General features: G+C 48.2%; 7 protein-coding genes across 7 annotated transcripts; 2 read left to right on the forward strand and 5 right to left on the reverse strand.

Annotated features, from left to right (window-relative positions):
• Positions 1-811: 811 nt before the first annotated feature.
• On the reverse strand, positions 812-2,051 carry LHYA1_G001832 (uncharacterized protein; the record flags this gene model as incomplete). The annotated part of the gene is made up of 2 exons (XM_031146811.1): positions 812-994; positions 1,044-2,051. The coding sequence occupies 2 exons, from the start codon at positions 2,049-2,051 to the stop codon at positions 812-814; spliced, it is 1,191 nt and encodes a 396-aa protein (XP_031008194.1).
• Positions 2,052-3,104: 1,053 nt separating this feature from the next.
• Prpf19 (Pre-mRNA-processing factor) lies at positions 3,105-4,808 on the reverse strand (the record flags this gene model as incomplete). Its single annotated transcript, XM_031146812.1, has 6 exons — positions 3,105-3,319; positions 3,358-3,645; positions 3,697-4,154; positions 4,208-4,643; positions 4,695-4,739; positions 4,796-4,808. The coding sequence occupies 6 exons, from the start codon at positions 4,806-4,808 to the stop codon at positions 3,105-3,107; spliced, it is 1,455 nt and encodes a 484-aa protein (XP_031008195.1).
• A 237-nt stretch (positions 4,809-5,045) lies between these two features.
• allB1 (putative allantoinase) lies at positions 5,046-6,077 on the forward strand (the record flags this gene model as incomplete). Its single annotated transcript, XM_031146813.1, has 3 exons — positions 5,046-5,437; positions 5,488-5,587; positions 5,853-6,077. The coding sequence occupies 3 exons, from the start codon at positions 5,046-5,048 to the stop codon at positions 6,075-6,077; spliced, it is 717 nt and encodes a 238-aa protein (XP_031008200.1).
• On the reverse strand, positions 5,802-6,575 carry LHYA1_G001835 (uncharacterized protein; the record flags this gene model as incomplete). Its single annotated transcript, XM_031146814.1, has 1 exon — positions 5,802-6,575. The coding sequence occupies one exon, from the start codon at positions 6,573-6,575 to the stop codon at positions 5,802-5,804; it is 774 nt and encodes a 257-aa protein (XP_031008201.1).
• A 1,582-nt stretch (positions 6,576-8,157) lies between these two features.
• Positions 8,158-9,688, reverse strand: rrb1 (Ribosome assembly protein; the record flags this gene model as incomplete). Its single annotated transcript, XM_031146815.1, has 2 exons — positions 8,158-9,434; positions 9,487-9,688. 2 exons carry the CDS (start codon positions 9,686-9,688, stop codon positions 8,158-8,160), a joined length of 1,479 nt encoding a protein of 492 aa, XP_031008198.1.
• Positions 9,689-9,907: 219 nt separating this feature from the next.
• Positions 9,908-10,398, forward strand: MRP17 (37S ribosomal protein, mitochondrial; the record flags this gene model as incomplete). Its single annotated transcript, XM_031146816.1, has 3 exons — positions 9,908-9,931; positions 9,988-10,019; positions 10,098-10,398. The coding sequence occupies 3 exons, from the start codon at positions 9,908-9,910 to the stop codon at positions 10,396-10,398; spliced, it is 357 nt and encodes a 118-aa protein (XP_031008199.1).
• Positions 10,399-10,894: 496 nt separating this feature from the next.
• Positions 10,895-12,628, reverse strand: DCN1 (Defective in cullin neddylation protein; the record flags this gene model as incomplete). The annotated part of the gene is made up of 7 exons (XM_031146817.1): positions 10,895-11,318; positions 11,365-11,444; positions 11,539-11,633; positions 11,695-11,777; positions 11,999-12,184; positions 12,411-12,454; positions 12,545-12,628. 7 exons carry the CDS (start codon positions 12,626-12,628, stop codon positions 10,895-10,897), a joined length of 996 nt encoding a protein of 331 aa, XP_031008192.1.
• Between the last annotated feature and the right edge of the window lie 417 nt (positions 12,629-13,045).

The following is a 13,045-nucleotide window of genomic DNA, read 5'->3' on the forward strand; positions in this document are numbered from 1 at the left end:
ATACTTGCATTGATTCTGACAGCAACGAAAAAAGGCCGCAAAGTGCGACGTGCAACAAATTTTTGGAATAGGCAGCCGGTCACATGAGGGAGCCGCATGCATATTTTTGCTTTTTGATAGGCGTTGGCGTTGGGATGAGAAGGAAACAATTACGCATCGAGCAAAGGAAGGGACGTAAGGAAGGGACGGTGCTTTTACTCTCATCCTATGTCTCATGAGCAGAGCAGAAAACTTCGGTAAATGCTGAAGGCAAACTGGCTCAGAGACAATTTTCCCTTGTGTCATCTGCACATCATGCGAAATTTTTATTGTTACACTCACTATTCGGGGGCCAAGCCAGACATAAAAATGTTGGGGATCCGTCGTCTTTACAGCTTTGAAGACATTAGCTGAGATGTGTGGCACTGACGCTGTGACACTGGAAGTCGGAAGACCTAGGCCACCATCCAGGTCCTCAGTCACATTTAACAAAGATTAGATCACAATCAAACGCTGGAATACTCAGAGCCTTCAAAAACACAGCTGTGGTTCTTTGCTGGATAGATACCTACCTAGGTACACACTCATAAACAATACAGGTCCGCAATGTTGTGGAATCGTCGTGACTTTCTTCCAATGAGTCTTCTCCTCCAACGCCAAGGAATTAACAAGCACAATCATGAGTGATTCCCTGAATGACCCATGCCCTTTACTCCATGCTAGAAGACCAATGCAAATGCAACCCCAACGAGAAAGAAGCCCCTGATCTCGCTATGCCTGGCAAATACGTACGCTGAGGGAAAACATCAATAGTTCCAATAAATGGACACTGTCAAAGGAACACGCCAATCCATTTATCTTTGGATTTCACATCAGATTCGCACTCTTCCACCGCACATAGGAGCAACTTCGAGGGCTTGCTCTTATTGTTGCTGGGTTTTGTGATCTCGTCGAAAGAGACACCCGAGACCTTGTTGCGAGGGTCTCGGCTTTGGAAGCATCTGTTGCAATAGACCTAGAAAATTGTCAGCAAGGATTTGGTAACCCTTTGAAAGTTGACTTACGTGACCACACTCCTTCACCACCCAGAATGGATGCTCCTCCCTCTCCTTTTTGGTTGGTGCCTTGCCATTCTTCTTTGTAACGGGCTCCTCGTGTTCCTTATTATGTACCAGTTCGTCCATACAGCTGGGACAGATGATGTCCATATCCTCCGTGGGAGATCTAGTAAAGTCTTTCCTAGCAGGTTTGGGAGGAACGTGTTCCGCTTTCCGCTCTGCAAATGCAGGATGTCGATAGTCCATACGAGGCATAGCTTGCGGCATGGCCCCCATTGCATTCATCATATGTATTTGGCCTAAAAAGTCGTCTGCTGGATGAAAGTGGAATGCTTCGTGGTGGTGAGCCGGTCTCGCTCCTGGCTGTCGTGCAGGCATAGCATATCCCAATGCAGCGCCCACAACATTAGCCCCTGCACTTGCTGCCGCATTTATTCTTCCAAAGACCCTGTGAATTGCTGGTTGTGCAGATGCTTCTCGGGCCACTTCTCGAGGTACGAATAGAGAAGGTGAATCGGGGCGTGGTAGATGATAATGAGGAGGCGCTCGAGCAGACCGAGCAGCTTGGGGGCGGGGCAGTTCTCGCCCCCCTGTGATTATGATGTCGGGTTCACCATTGTCTTCGGTAAGGTCGATAAACTCCATTAAACTTGACGCATCGCTTCTTCCGAGCTGTGGCGGCCTTTGTGAACGGCTTCGCTCGCGGTGATGAGAGTGTGGCCGGAACAGCAAGGGTTCCTCGGACTCGTCTGTTAGATCGATTATAGTTTGGGAGGCCCGATGCTCGAGGCGTGGCCGTTGTGCTTGAGACACATCCGCCATATCTTGAGATGCTGTGCGTGAAGGTTGTAGGGACTGGTTGTGAGGGTGTGATGTTCGCCGTCTCTCAAGAAACGAAGGCGAGATGTTGCGTGTGAGGTTATCGTTAGGAGCCGCAGAGGCTAATCGGGCGGCGAAGGACGGGGTATCTCGAAATAAAATCGGTGATGGCGAAAGAGTTGACTGCTGGGACATCTCCAGAAAAGATCTCTGTGCCAGTGAATCGTATTAATCTTGCCCGTTCTGGTATTCATTCTCTACTAGCTACGGCCGGTGCTTCTTACCTTGTGGCGCTGGGGTTCTTGCCATCCGTCCATCACCACATTCGCGTGCTGTACTCCGCAGTGCCTCGCCTCTCTGATTCTCGTTTGAGGTTGATGTAGGATCTAGGATGGCGACGGACGGGCGTGAGGAGCTGGGTGTGAATTGGTCGTGCTGGCACAATGTGTTGTTTTTTGTTGTGGGAGGTGGAGGTGGAGGTGATTAGAATTTAGCGGCCCAGGATGCGGCGTTGCCGCAACACAAGTTGAGCCCGACGAACGTGTCTGCGGACCTTTGTCTTTGCTTGATAAATCCGGGAAATCAATGACTAATTGTCTGATTATTTGTAAAGAAGAGGAAAAGACAAAGTAAAGGAGAAAAGGAGAAAACATTGTCAGAGCAGAGCGTGAAATCTAAACCATTGAATCCCTGAAAACTCATGATCAAGAATAGGTAGAGCAGGCGCCTAATAAATGCCTAAGCGCCAGCCTGCTCCTTTGCCTACGCCTTTACCCTTTTCCGTTCTTCGTAAGAGGCAAACTTCATATTTGTGTTTCCTACCTTGTCTGGTAACCAAATTCGGTAACATGGATTTTATATGTCATGAACTAAATATTTGAAGTATGACTGTTATGTACATACCTAAGTAGGTATTGGTCGCTCTACTGTATAACCTTGCCAGGAGCAGAAGCATCAAACACGCAGCCTACCCTTCATGGAATTTAGACACCTGCACCCTGAATGTCCGGTGTATCTCCTTCATGACAGACAACTTTAGCATGTTCGGCGACTCTGAACTCTCAAAGGAAAATTTCCTTTCGTAGCAGAAAATGTAAACTCTTTGTTGGGAGGGGGGTTGCACATCGAACACCCCCCCTCTTTAGGTTCTTCTTCGCCCGAGACCATGAAGCCAGATAATTCAAGTAAATAATGACGGAAACTTTTATGATTCTGGATATCTTACAAACTACAGTAGACCCTTTTATCTTATCCCAGCACAGTGACAACTCCATCCTTTCCATTGACCGTAACTAGCGTCTTTGCCTCAGGGCCCCATGCCACAGCAGTGGCAGGTACAGCAAGACTTATCACATTGTCCCATTTCTTACTGGCTTTCGTATATTGCGAGATCGTGAAACCACCTGGGCCGGATGCGGCGAGGAATTGCGCTGTGTCAGGGTTAGTCTGATGCCCCAAATCCCCTGGGATGTTTCAGAAAGAGTTCAAAAGCAGGGCTTACCACTATAATCCCATCTCAGGCTGTCAACCTGTCCACCAATCTCCAATACCTTAGCTTCAGCGGCCTTGCCTTCTTTTCGCAAGTCGAAGATGACGACGTTGGGGGATCCCCTAGCGACGGCAGCGAACCAGATGCCGTTCTCGGAAAATGCGAGGTCTTGCACGGAGCCGCCGAGGTCGAAATTCGCAGCGTTCTCGCCAGTATTGACGTGGAAGAGCTTAATCTGGCCGTCAGCACCTCCGGCAGCGAACAAGTGGCCGTCAGGGTGAAATGCTGCGGTAGTGAGTTCTATTTCGTTGTTAGTATTGGAGGACGCTCTAGACAACATTATAAACGTACCTGAATCAGTGTAGATTTGGGTAACAGCCTTTCCGGCCTGTAGATCGTATAGCACGAAACTCTTGTCAACACCAACAGATGCGAGAATATCACCACTGGGATGTAAGGCCAATCCGTTGGCCTTGCCGGCGTGTGATGTGAAAGTTATCTCGCCGTCTCCAAATACCTTCACAGTCCCCGAAGAAGTGGAAACAACGGGCTGGCTTCCATACCAAACAGCATCTGTAATAGCGGCACCGGCCTCGAGAGTTTGTTGAACTTTGTTGTCGGCAATCGAGTAGACGCTAGCAATACCATCAGAACCACCACTGAGGACCAGCTCTCCAGCCTCATCAACTGCAATAGCGGAAGCACCTGGGTATAGAGGCTTAGAAGCAGTTGTAATGTTGAATTTTTCTACCGCCTCTGTGTCGGCCCAACCTTGTGGGACCGGGCGCTTCCGACGACTCTTCGAAAGTCTACAAAGGGTCAGTATTATATTCCCAGTGTTTTAGGGGGGAGCCGCCCGTACTTCTCTTGAGTTGCGTCAACCTTGGCCGCCAGCTCTTCTGGGAGACCTTGACTATCGATCTGCATAGCATCCCCATTGCTCGCCCCGGCACCTACTGTGACCTTTGACAGCGCATCTCTCGCCTCGTCGCGCTCCCTCGTTAGCTTCGCAATGACTCGAATAGCTGCATCCTGCTGGTATAACGCTGTAGTCAATTCCTGTCGCGTCTGATTGAGTTGTTGTCTTAACTTGAATGACTCGAGTGCTAACGCGTCCCATTCGTTTTGGAAAGTGGTGAGGAGAGAGGGAATCGAGGTGAGGGTTGGGGGTCGAGGAGTAACTATTCTGGCGGATTTGAGGTCGATGAGATCTGTAACTTCAAGCTCCTCTCCGTTCACTGGATCCTTATGATTCTCTGATATATATTGTTCGATCAAGCGCTTCTCGTAGACATTGCCTAGGTCTTGTCAATTCGCGTCCTGTTCTAAGAGGGATCTGGATATCTTACCTGACTTTGACGATGCCACAGGATGCTGTGGAGCCTCTCCAGAAACTGTCAAAAGTTAGTCGCGTAGGAACCAAGAAATGAGATCGTGCAGAAGGGCTTACTTGAGCATAACATCTTGAATCACGTCTGGGTTGCGAGTTCTGAGCTCCGGCGCAACAACAGGATCAATATGCAACTTTTTGAGGTCTTCCAAGTTTGTATCCACTTTATAGGTTAGTCCAAAAAGGGACTAGCGTGACTGGTCTCCAGATGGGACTTCGACCTCCTTCTTGTACAAGCAACTTCCAAACTTCCTACAACTTCCTACAACTTTAAAAACTTGTAAAAAATAGTCCATTGAGCCTTCAAACCATGTCAAGCTTTCAAATTCCCCCAATTACTGGAGTCCCAGCTCTATCAACCGTCGAACGAGCAGCTGTTCTTGACGCACTTTTTGAGCCATGTACGGCCCTACATACCTTGTCTCTTGATCTTCTTCACACCGAAACGTTCGAATCTTACAATGATCTCATTGCAAGTGTTGGCGTCCAGTTGACGGATCTGTCTGAGAGCTCATCAACAAGTGATACGGAATGGCTCGACAAGATTCTTGGCGCTCACCCAAGGCTTGGTGAGAAGAAAGTCGAGAGCGCTCAGTCTCAAGCAGAGCAGGCTCAATTAAATACTGGTGGCGTAGAAGAAGCAACGAAATTGCGGAATCTGAATGAGGAGTACGAGAGGAAGTTTCCTGGTCTCAAATATGTGTATGGAAGTCCTGCAAAGCTGGGAAGATTTTGAGCTGATTGCATTTCAGTGTTTTCGTCAATGGAAGATCTCGTCCTGTCATTATGGACAATATGAAAGAGAGGATAGCAAGGGGAGATGTTAGGCTTGAACGCGCAGAGGCTATCAAGGTGAGAGATCTCAGATATAAAGAATGATCTCATTGCTAATTCACACTGCAAGGCAATGTGTGATATTGCAGCTGATCGCGCTATCAAACTTCAACAACCATAGTTATGCACCTAATATTTTTTCCAACCCATCATCCATATTCACTACCCAATCCTTGACCCTTGAATGATACAATAATTTTCGAACGCCAACCAGACCATTGTTTCTCATGAATTAGCTTTTTACCTGCACAAAATAACCTTCCTGCAGTTTCTCTTCTCTTAGCATTCCTACAATAGTTTCTTCTGGTGGCTGAGGCGGAGAATCTGGCAAGGCCTGGGTTTCGATACCATCTATCGCGTCAAGATAGTCATAATCGTCTCCATCACTCGTGATAGGATTCATGATGTTGAAGTCGGAATAGATACTCGACACTCGGTCGGTTCCATCTTCATGGCAGTCTTCGTCGGTATTCACATCGTCCTCCATGTCAAAAGCATCGTAGTTTGAGAGGCCAAGAGGAGACGGTGGTAAGGGCGGCTCATGCGTCCTAGGTTTATGGAGCACAATCTCTCGCATCGACAGCCTGGCCCGTCCTCTCTCATGCTCAAGGCGTATGAAGTCCTTCGCCTCGTCTATCCGCATCCGAACTCGATTCATGATAGCTGCTTTCCTCAATTCGCTCCTACCCAGAGCTTTGTTTTGTGTACCTAACACCACAACCTTGGAGCCACTACGGTTGACAATGTTGGTAGCGGGCTGGGAATATGGCCGGCTAAGACGAGAAGTGATGAGATGCAGCCGGAGCCGTCTCTTTTTCCGGCCTTCATTTCCATTTCCATCTCCATCAACATCAGACAGCGCTCGTCGACGCTTGAACGGACGATTACAAGGGATCGAGACTGCTTTTGGGCGGTCGAAGCAGAATTTGATTGAAGGGCGAGCCGAGAAGGTAAAACGAAAATAGTCCTTGCTGTCGTAGTCGTCGTTACAAGAGATGCGTACCATAATCACCTATGCCGTGTGATGGTTTGTAATATTGTGTTTTATACGCTCCCTGGCTAGATTGGAGTCTTCATGTCCTCCACGAAGAAGAGCACTTGGAGACACTCGCTCATTTGGGAGACGGTGCGCGGTGATAATGGCAGCTCTGGCTGTGTGATGTTGAGAGCAGGATGAGAAGAAGAGAAGGAATGTAGTACAGGTCAGAGAGAAGTGATCGTCGGTGTGTAGAGGTGGTTGTCTAGAAGTCAGCGTTCTGCTCATCTCACCCGCAAGTTTCCTACTAAGGTTGAGTAGCCATTTGCGGGGAAGCAGGTCCATGCATGGGGACCCTGCCAAATACGACTTCAGGCAGGCGACGATCCAATCCACTGCACTGGATCCCCAAGACCCTGACGGTCACGAGCGCAACTAAAGAGCTGCCTTGATTGGCCTAGGTCGACACTCGCTTCTGTCAATCCTCGTACTTTGGGGCCCCGGTGGCGTCGCAAACCTGGTCAGGAGCGTCTTGCTTTTTCGTGCATAAAAATGTTACGTTTCCATTGAGGCTGACTGACTTCCTAGCGGAATTTCTTCGAGGCACAAGACGCAACTGATCTGTCTTCCTGATGTGCATAAGAACTGTAAGACTTACTTGGATTTTCAGCTTGCGATTCGGGGATAGATCTTTCGATAGGACCATCGCGTTGAATCCTTGCAGATCCATTTTACATAAGGCAACCATTCCGTTGCAGGAATAGGTTTTCTTCTTTTTTCCTCTCTTTCTACACGAGCTCGGAGACCCCCGATTTCGAAATTGGTGGCATTACCCCCATGAAAGTCCAAGGGCAATTATCAAAAACTATTTCACCATTATTGCGTTGCGGGATTTAGGAAGCGGGTGAGCCACTGGGGGTATCAGTGAGATTTGTGGAGAATGGCTGAAGGAGGTCCTACCGAAGGAGTGGTGCTTGGGTCTCCAAAAGCAAAAGCAATAGTTGGAGTTATGTGGCGTCTGAATAATGGCCCCCATGGCTTACAAGGTCATCAACTGGTTGGGACACAATCCGTACGCGCCTTCGTCCGTCATGTGAACAGAACTTGCTGCTCTTTCCCCCCTGGGTGCGGAGGAGAGCGAGTCCATTTTCTTTAGGTCTATTTCTCGCATTCCCTCGTCTTCTGCTGTGTATATAGATTTGAAGTTCCTTTAAGAAAGGGAAGCATCGCTGCTAAACCATGGTCTCTGAAGCCCTAAATCGCAGTTTACTTCTGCTTTGCGAAAGGAGATTAATAGAGGTACCGGTACTTTGATATAAGAGGTTTACGATCTCTCATGAAGGCTGGGGTCGTCCGGGATATTTCTGAGCTTTCGATGCTCATACAAATTACAAGGATGGCTGAATCGATGCAGTACCATGCTTCTGTTATTACGGTAATCTGGTTTAAGTATTCTTTGAACGTACCTTGAAGCATCTCAATAATCACCTAAGCAGGTCAGAAAATCTCCACTGAAAACTTTTTCCTCGACCCAACATCTACCTTTGGCATGCAGTCTTTGAGATTGAAACAAGTGTCGAAGTGTTCTTGAATTCGCTTTTGTGATTTTGATCTAGACACTAATAGTCTTAAACACACTAAACGCCTCGCCTGTGCCTACCAATGCCCCGGGAATCTGCGGATGCCAATGCAACTCTTTGACCTTCTCCATATAATGCACAAACAGCAACTGCGGCGGCACCTCTGCTACGCCCCCGGTATCCTTACTCTCCTCATCATCCAACTCGACGGCCAAATCCCACAGCGTAAGCGTATCGTCTCCAGCTGCTACTGCTACAATACTGTCGTCTGTAGGATGCCATTCCACGGACGTGATTTGCTCTCTATGGAAGTTGAAACTTGCTACTGGTGTAGGTTTTGATGGAGAAGAGGACGAGGTGTTGGGCTTCCATTGCCGTAAGTCCCATACAGCCCACTGTCCATCGTCGGCGCCGGAAGCAAGGAGATGTGTTGTTTGGTGCGACCAGGACATAACATTTACATCCGTGTCACTGACCTGGACGCTGAGCGCCGCGGTTCTGCTCTTACTCCGCACGTCCCAGACTTTGATAGTACCGTCGCTAGACGCTGAAGCAAAGACGTTCTTCTCCGACGGACTCCATTGCAGCTCTTCTACCGAGCCCGTGTGGCCTGTAAATGGTCGAGAGTCTGTGGCCCAGCCTTCGCCCGCGGTTCGGGTGGTTACGTATATGCTGCCGTTGTTATCGCCGGTTACGAGCTTGCCGGTTGAGACCAGGGGGGACCAGTCGACGGCGTATCCTTCTGCTTTGTGCATGCGGAGGGTGGAAAGGGGTTTGTTTTGTTGCGGGGTGATGACTGTGCCAGGGGTATCGAAGGAGGCGAGGTGAGGGGTAACGTCGTGGATGAGAACTTGACCAGCTTCTGTCATTGAAGCCGTTAGGGTTGTGGGCGGCCGTGACGAGTCTGAGGCTGGGGATTGGTGTGCTCGAATCCGGTTCGTAGCAGACGTGAAAGGTATAGATGTCGATTCGAGAATCGGGTCTGCGTCCTCGTCCTCATCGTCTGATGAATCCTCATCATCTTGCTCCCGCTCCATCCTGCTTAATCCGCTGAACTTCATGACCATCAATGCATTCTCCTTTTCCCTCTTGTGCTCCGCTTGTGTTCCTGCAACCGCATACATCGTAGCGGGGTAATTCTTCCTGTTATCTCCCAAGCTATCTTTGACAATGTCAAACGACAGACACGGCCAAGGCGTACTCAGCGCATGTAGCATCTCGTATGCCGAAAGATCTGGGGCAAGTGTCTCTCCAGGCCCAAGTTTATTCCTACCAACAATAAACGTCTGTTGGTCTACATCCATAGCCTCTGTAGAACAGTTAGTAAATATACCTCATTTGACACAAAAATACCAACACACCAGCTTTTTCCTCAGCCTCCCTCTCAGCATCTGGCCGTCCATCCACCCCCGCCTCCAAAATCTCGTCCTCACTCTCATATTCGTCCTCGAATTCATCCTCAAACTCCCCCACCTCGTCATCCAAATCGCGTTTCTCGGGACGTTCTCCACCCTTCAGAGACGCGCCACCATTTTCAAAATCTTCTGCCGCGCGTTTAGACATATTTGCCCTTTGTCTCGGAGTCCGTACTTGTGTAGATAGTTGGTGGGGTAATTGCTGTGAATTTGCGCACTTGAAATAATTTTTTCTTATCGCCCGTCGCAAACCACAATCGCGGGAGAAAAGTGGAACGATGTTTTTCCGTTCCGAACAACCTTATTTTCGAGCTTCAAATACAACGACGGTTTGAGATGAGAGGGAAGACTTGTATGCAGCGCCAAGATGTTATATGAGCTAATTGCAGTCGTGAGTTGCCTTTCTCTTCCAATCGACTCGTATATGTGTGCTAATAAGAGAACCAGGTCCGACCGGGCAACCTCGCCGAGGTAAAAGAGTATGCCATGCCGTCTCTCCTTTCCATCACCAACATCTTCTTGCCATCAATAACGACAGATCTCTAACAAGTCCACAGAATCGCACGCACAGCCGGTTCCCTCATTCTCCGCAGTGGTGGCACGATTAGGGGCCTTAACAACTGGGGTGTCTTCAACCTCCCCAAGAAGACCCGCAAGCATCAAGCACAATATACAAACGGACACTACTTCGTCATGCGCTTCGATGCCTCTTCCAAGATTCAGGATGATGTACGGATGACGTTGGGATTGGATCCGCGGATGATCAAGTTTAGTAGTGTCAAGTTGGGGGATGGGACGTTGGAGAGCTTGAGTCGGATTTCGGGCAATGTGGAATGGAAGAACAGGGAGGAGTTCTGATAGAAACAAATGAATGAAGGGTGTGATGGAGACAGGTGTGGGGAGGTAGAAAGTAGGTTGAGGGGTCTGTATTATATGGGCAGAGCATTGCATGGCGAAATGGATATAATGGGAATGAGTGTCATGTAAGATACTACAATATCCCACTTCAAATCAGTAATTTGGCCACCAAAACAAATAGGGATTCAAAGTGTAGGTTGTTCCAATGTTTTCACTCGAAAGTACTGTTTGTGCGTGTCCAGGAGCTTTTCCTCTGCATGTCGAAGCATCCTATTACCTTCGACGTGGAACAATATAATACCGCGGATCAAATGAACCACGAGACAATAGATGCTGCCAAACAAAGCTTTGTTTCTGCAGTAGTCAATATTAGGCTCATGCCCATCCATGCCCTATGGAATCTAAAAGTCCGCAATATCGCCAAACTACGCCAATTGCAATGCTCGCTCGAGCGGCCCAAGGAAAACCCATTCATGCTCAGTAGGAAAATTTTTCTTTAGTCAGTCTCCATTGGAACATCTCCTCTCTTTTCCTTCGCAAAAACCACAAACTCGTCGATAACACCGGGCCAGGCCGACTCTTCACTCCAGAAGCTCAACGTCTCATCCTGCATGGTCTTTTGGGCGAATTCGAAGGTCTGGTTCCACATGTCTTTATTGACACTCTTAGTCCAATTAGTGGTCAAGAATTCCGACCACAGCTTCAGCCAATCAGTTGACGCAGTAACCCATAGCTTTCCTGGAGGACTGAAAATGATTTGCCAGTATGTGAGAGCATTTTCGAGAGAGATGGCTTTCTGACCCTTTTCTCTGGCACAGACAAACACATGTCGATACACTCGCTTAAAGAGATCGATATCCGTACTCAATTTGTTGACTTGCTTGATCACGTACGCCTTTTGCTTCGGGATTGTATCCGCACTACATGCCCAGTTAGAACTATTCGGGAGGAACACTGTGGACCTACCCAACAGCCTTCCATCCATCTATAAATCCTTGTTTGGATATCTCTCCGACAGTAGGTGCCTGAACAATCTCCATAGGTACCTGCAAATTTTTTAAGTCAGCATTACTTACTAGATATAGGAGGCTGTAGGAATAAAGTTTCAGAACTTTCGAGACATATGAAGAGGTTACATACCAACATGCTAGCATCTTCCAAACTAACGCCAAGAGCCTTGAAGTAGGCCATCGTTCCGTCTACACTGACAGTGTCTCGTTCGTCGGTTTTTGCATCTCCATTTATATCACAATTAGCCACAGAAGATCAATGATTATGGGGGAATGATTTCCCTACCTCGATAGCTTTCAAAAAGCTTGTCTAGACTGTCTCTTGTGGCCATTGCACCAGGTGCCGCTGACCCATTTGCGGCAAAAAAGCTACGAAAGTCAGTACTGAAAGAAAACTGAAACGTCCAGAGCTCTGTCATTGGCGTAGTGAGCTGAGTAAAATCAATTGGGTACACCATATGAAGCGGGCGTTTTGGGCATTGCGATGGTTGTAGGGAGTCGTCCGCCAGGAAACCGTGGCCACGCAATAGTCTATCGACGTCCTCAAAGAACCAGCGTAGTTCAGCCTTTGGATGTTTGAAGCGTGGTACGATAGGGGGGTGGCAGAATCTGGACGCGGCGTGCTTAGGAGCGCATCCGTCAGAGCGACCATACGGAGTGCGCTTTTACGATCGAAATCCTCATCTCTAGAAGAGAAGCCCGTCAGGAAAAAAGCAGCCCGCTGCGTGTTGTAGGAGAACATATGGGCCTCGAACCCTGTAAAGAGCTTGCCGTTCCTTGAGTGATAGCGTCGCCAACGATTGAAAGAAGTCACATTACGAATAGTCTTCAGGTGGACTTTCTTGACGGTGACGTCCGTAAGGTTGTACTCGTAGATAAGGTGAAACGTTTCCGCGTCCATAATGGGATGTGGTAGAAGGTAAATGTGTTTGGTGGTTATTCGATTCGATAGAGTATGCCGTATTCGTTGCAGTGCGAAACATTGATGAAATATGTTCTTACCTGTCAGAAGCATTCTCGATCTTCCAACCCGAAGCCTTGAGCAACTGTGGGAAAGAGTCATTAGCATGGTTGTTCTTTCCACTTTCAAATAAATTTTTGGCTAGGTAGGCAGAGGCAGATAAAATGAGACTCACCCGTTGCGCCGTCTTCTCTGGCACACCCGTCAGGCCCATGAACTGGGAAACTTGATTCCGCTGGAGGGGGGTTAAGGGAGGCATGAGGCCGGCTTCCTGTCTTATGCGCACGAACGAATATTAGGATTTTAGATGTCTGGGGAAGAGGGGGTGAACTTGGAGTCGAGATCAACGAGGGTGGAGCGCGCTAAATGAGGGGCGCGGCTGTCCGATAAGAAACTAATACTTATCAGAAGCGAGCAGTGAGTGAGTGAGTGAGTGAGTGAATAAAATAGGTAGGGAGCTAGGCTCGCTCATGGTCCAGACCAGACTCATGTTCGCGTGAGATATTTGATTTCAAAGTATGTGTACATTCTTTCAATAACTGTGGTATAGGAGTCATATTATCACTACTGAATTCAATCTTTCAGACTCGAAAGTGGTTTCTAGAAACTAAATGTCCTACTTCGTCCACACGTGAAATCATCGAATCCATTAACTATGTGGGCGTGGACATAGGTA

This window comes from Lachnellula hyalina, assembly GCF_007821495.1.
Source record: "Lachnellula hyalina strain CBS 185.66 chromosome Unknown contig00018, whole genome shotgun sequence".
In the NCBI taxonomy this organism is placed as follows: Eukaryota; Fungi; Ascomycota; class Leotiomycetes; order Helotiales; family Lachnaceae; genus Lachnellula; species Lachnellula hyalina.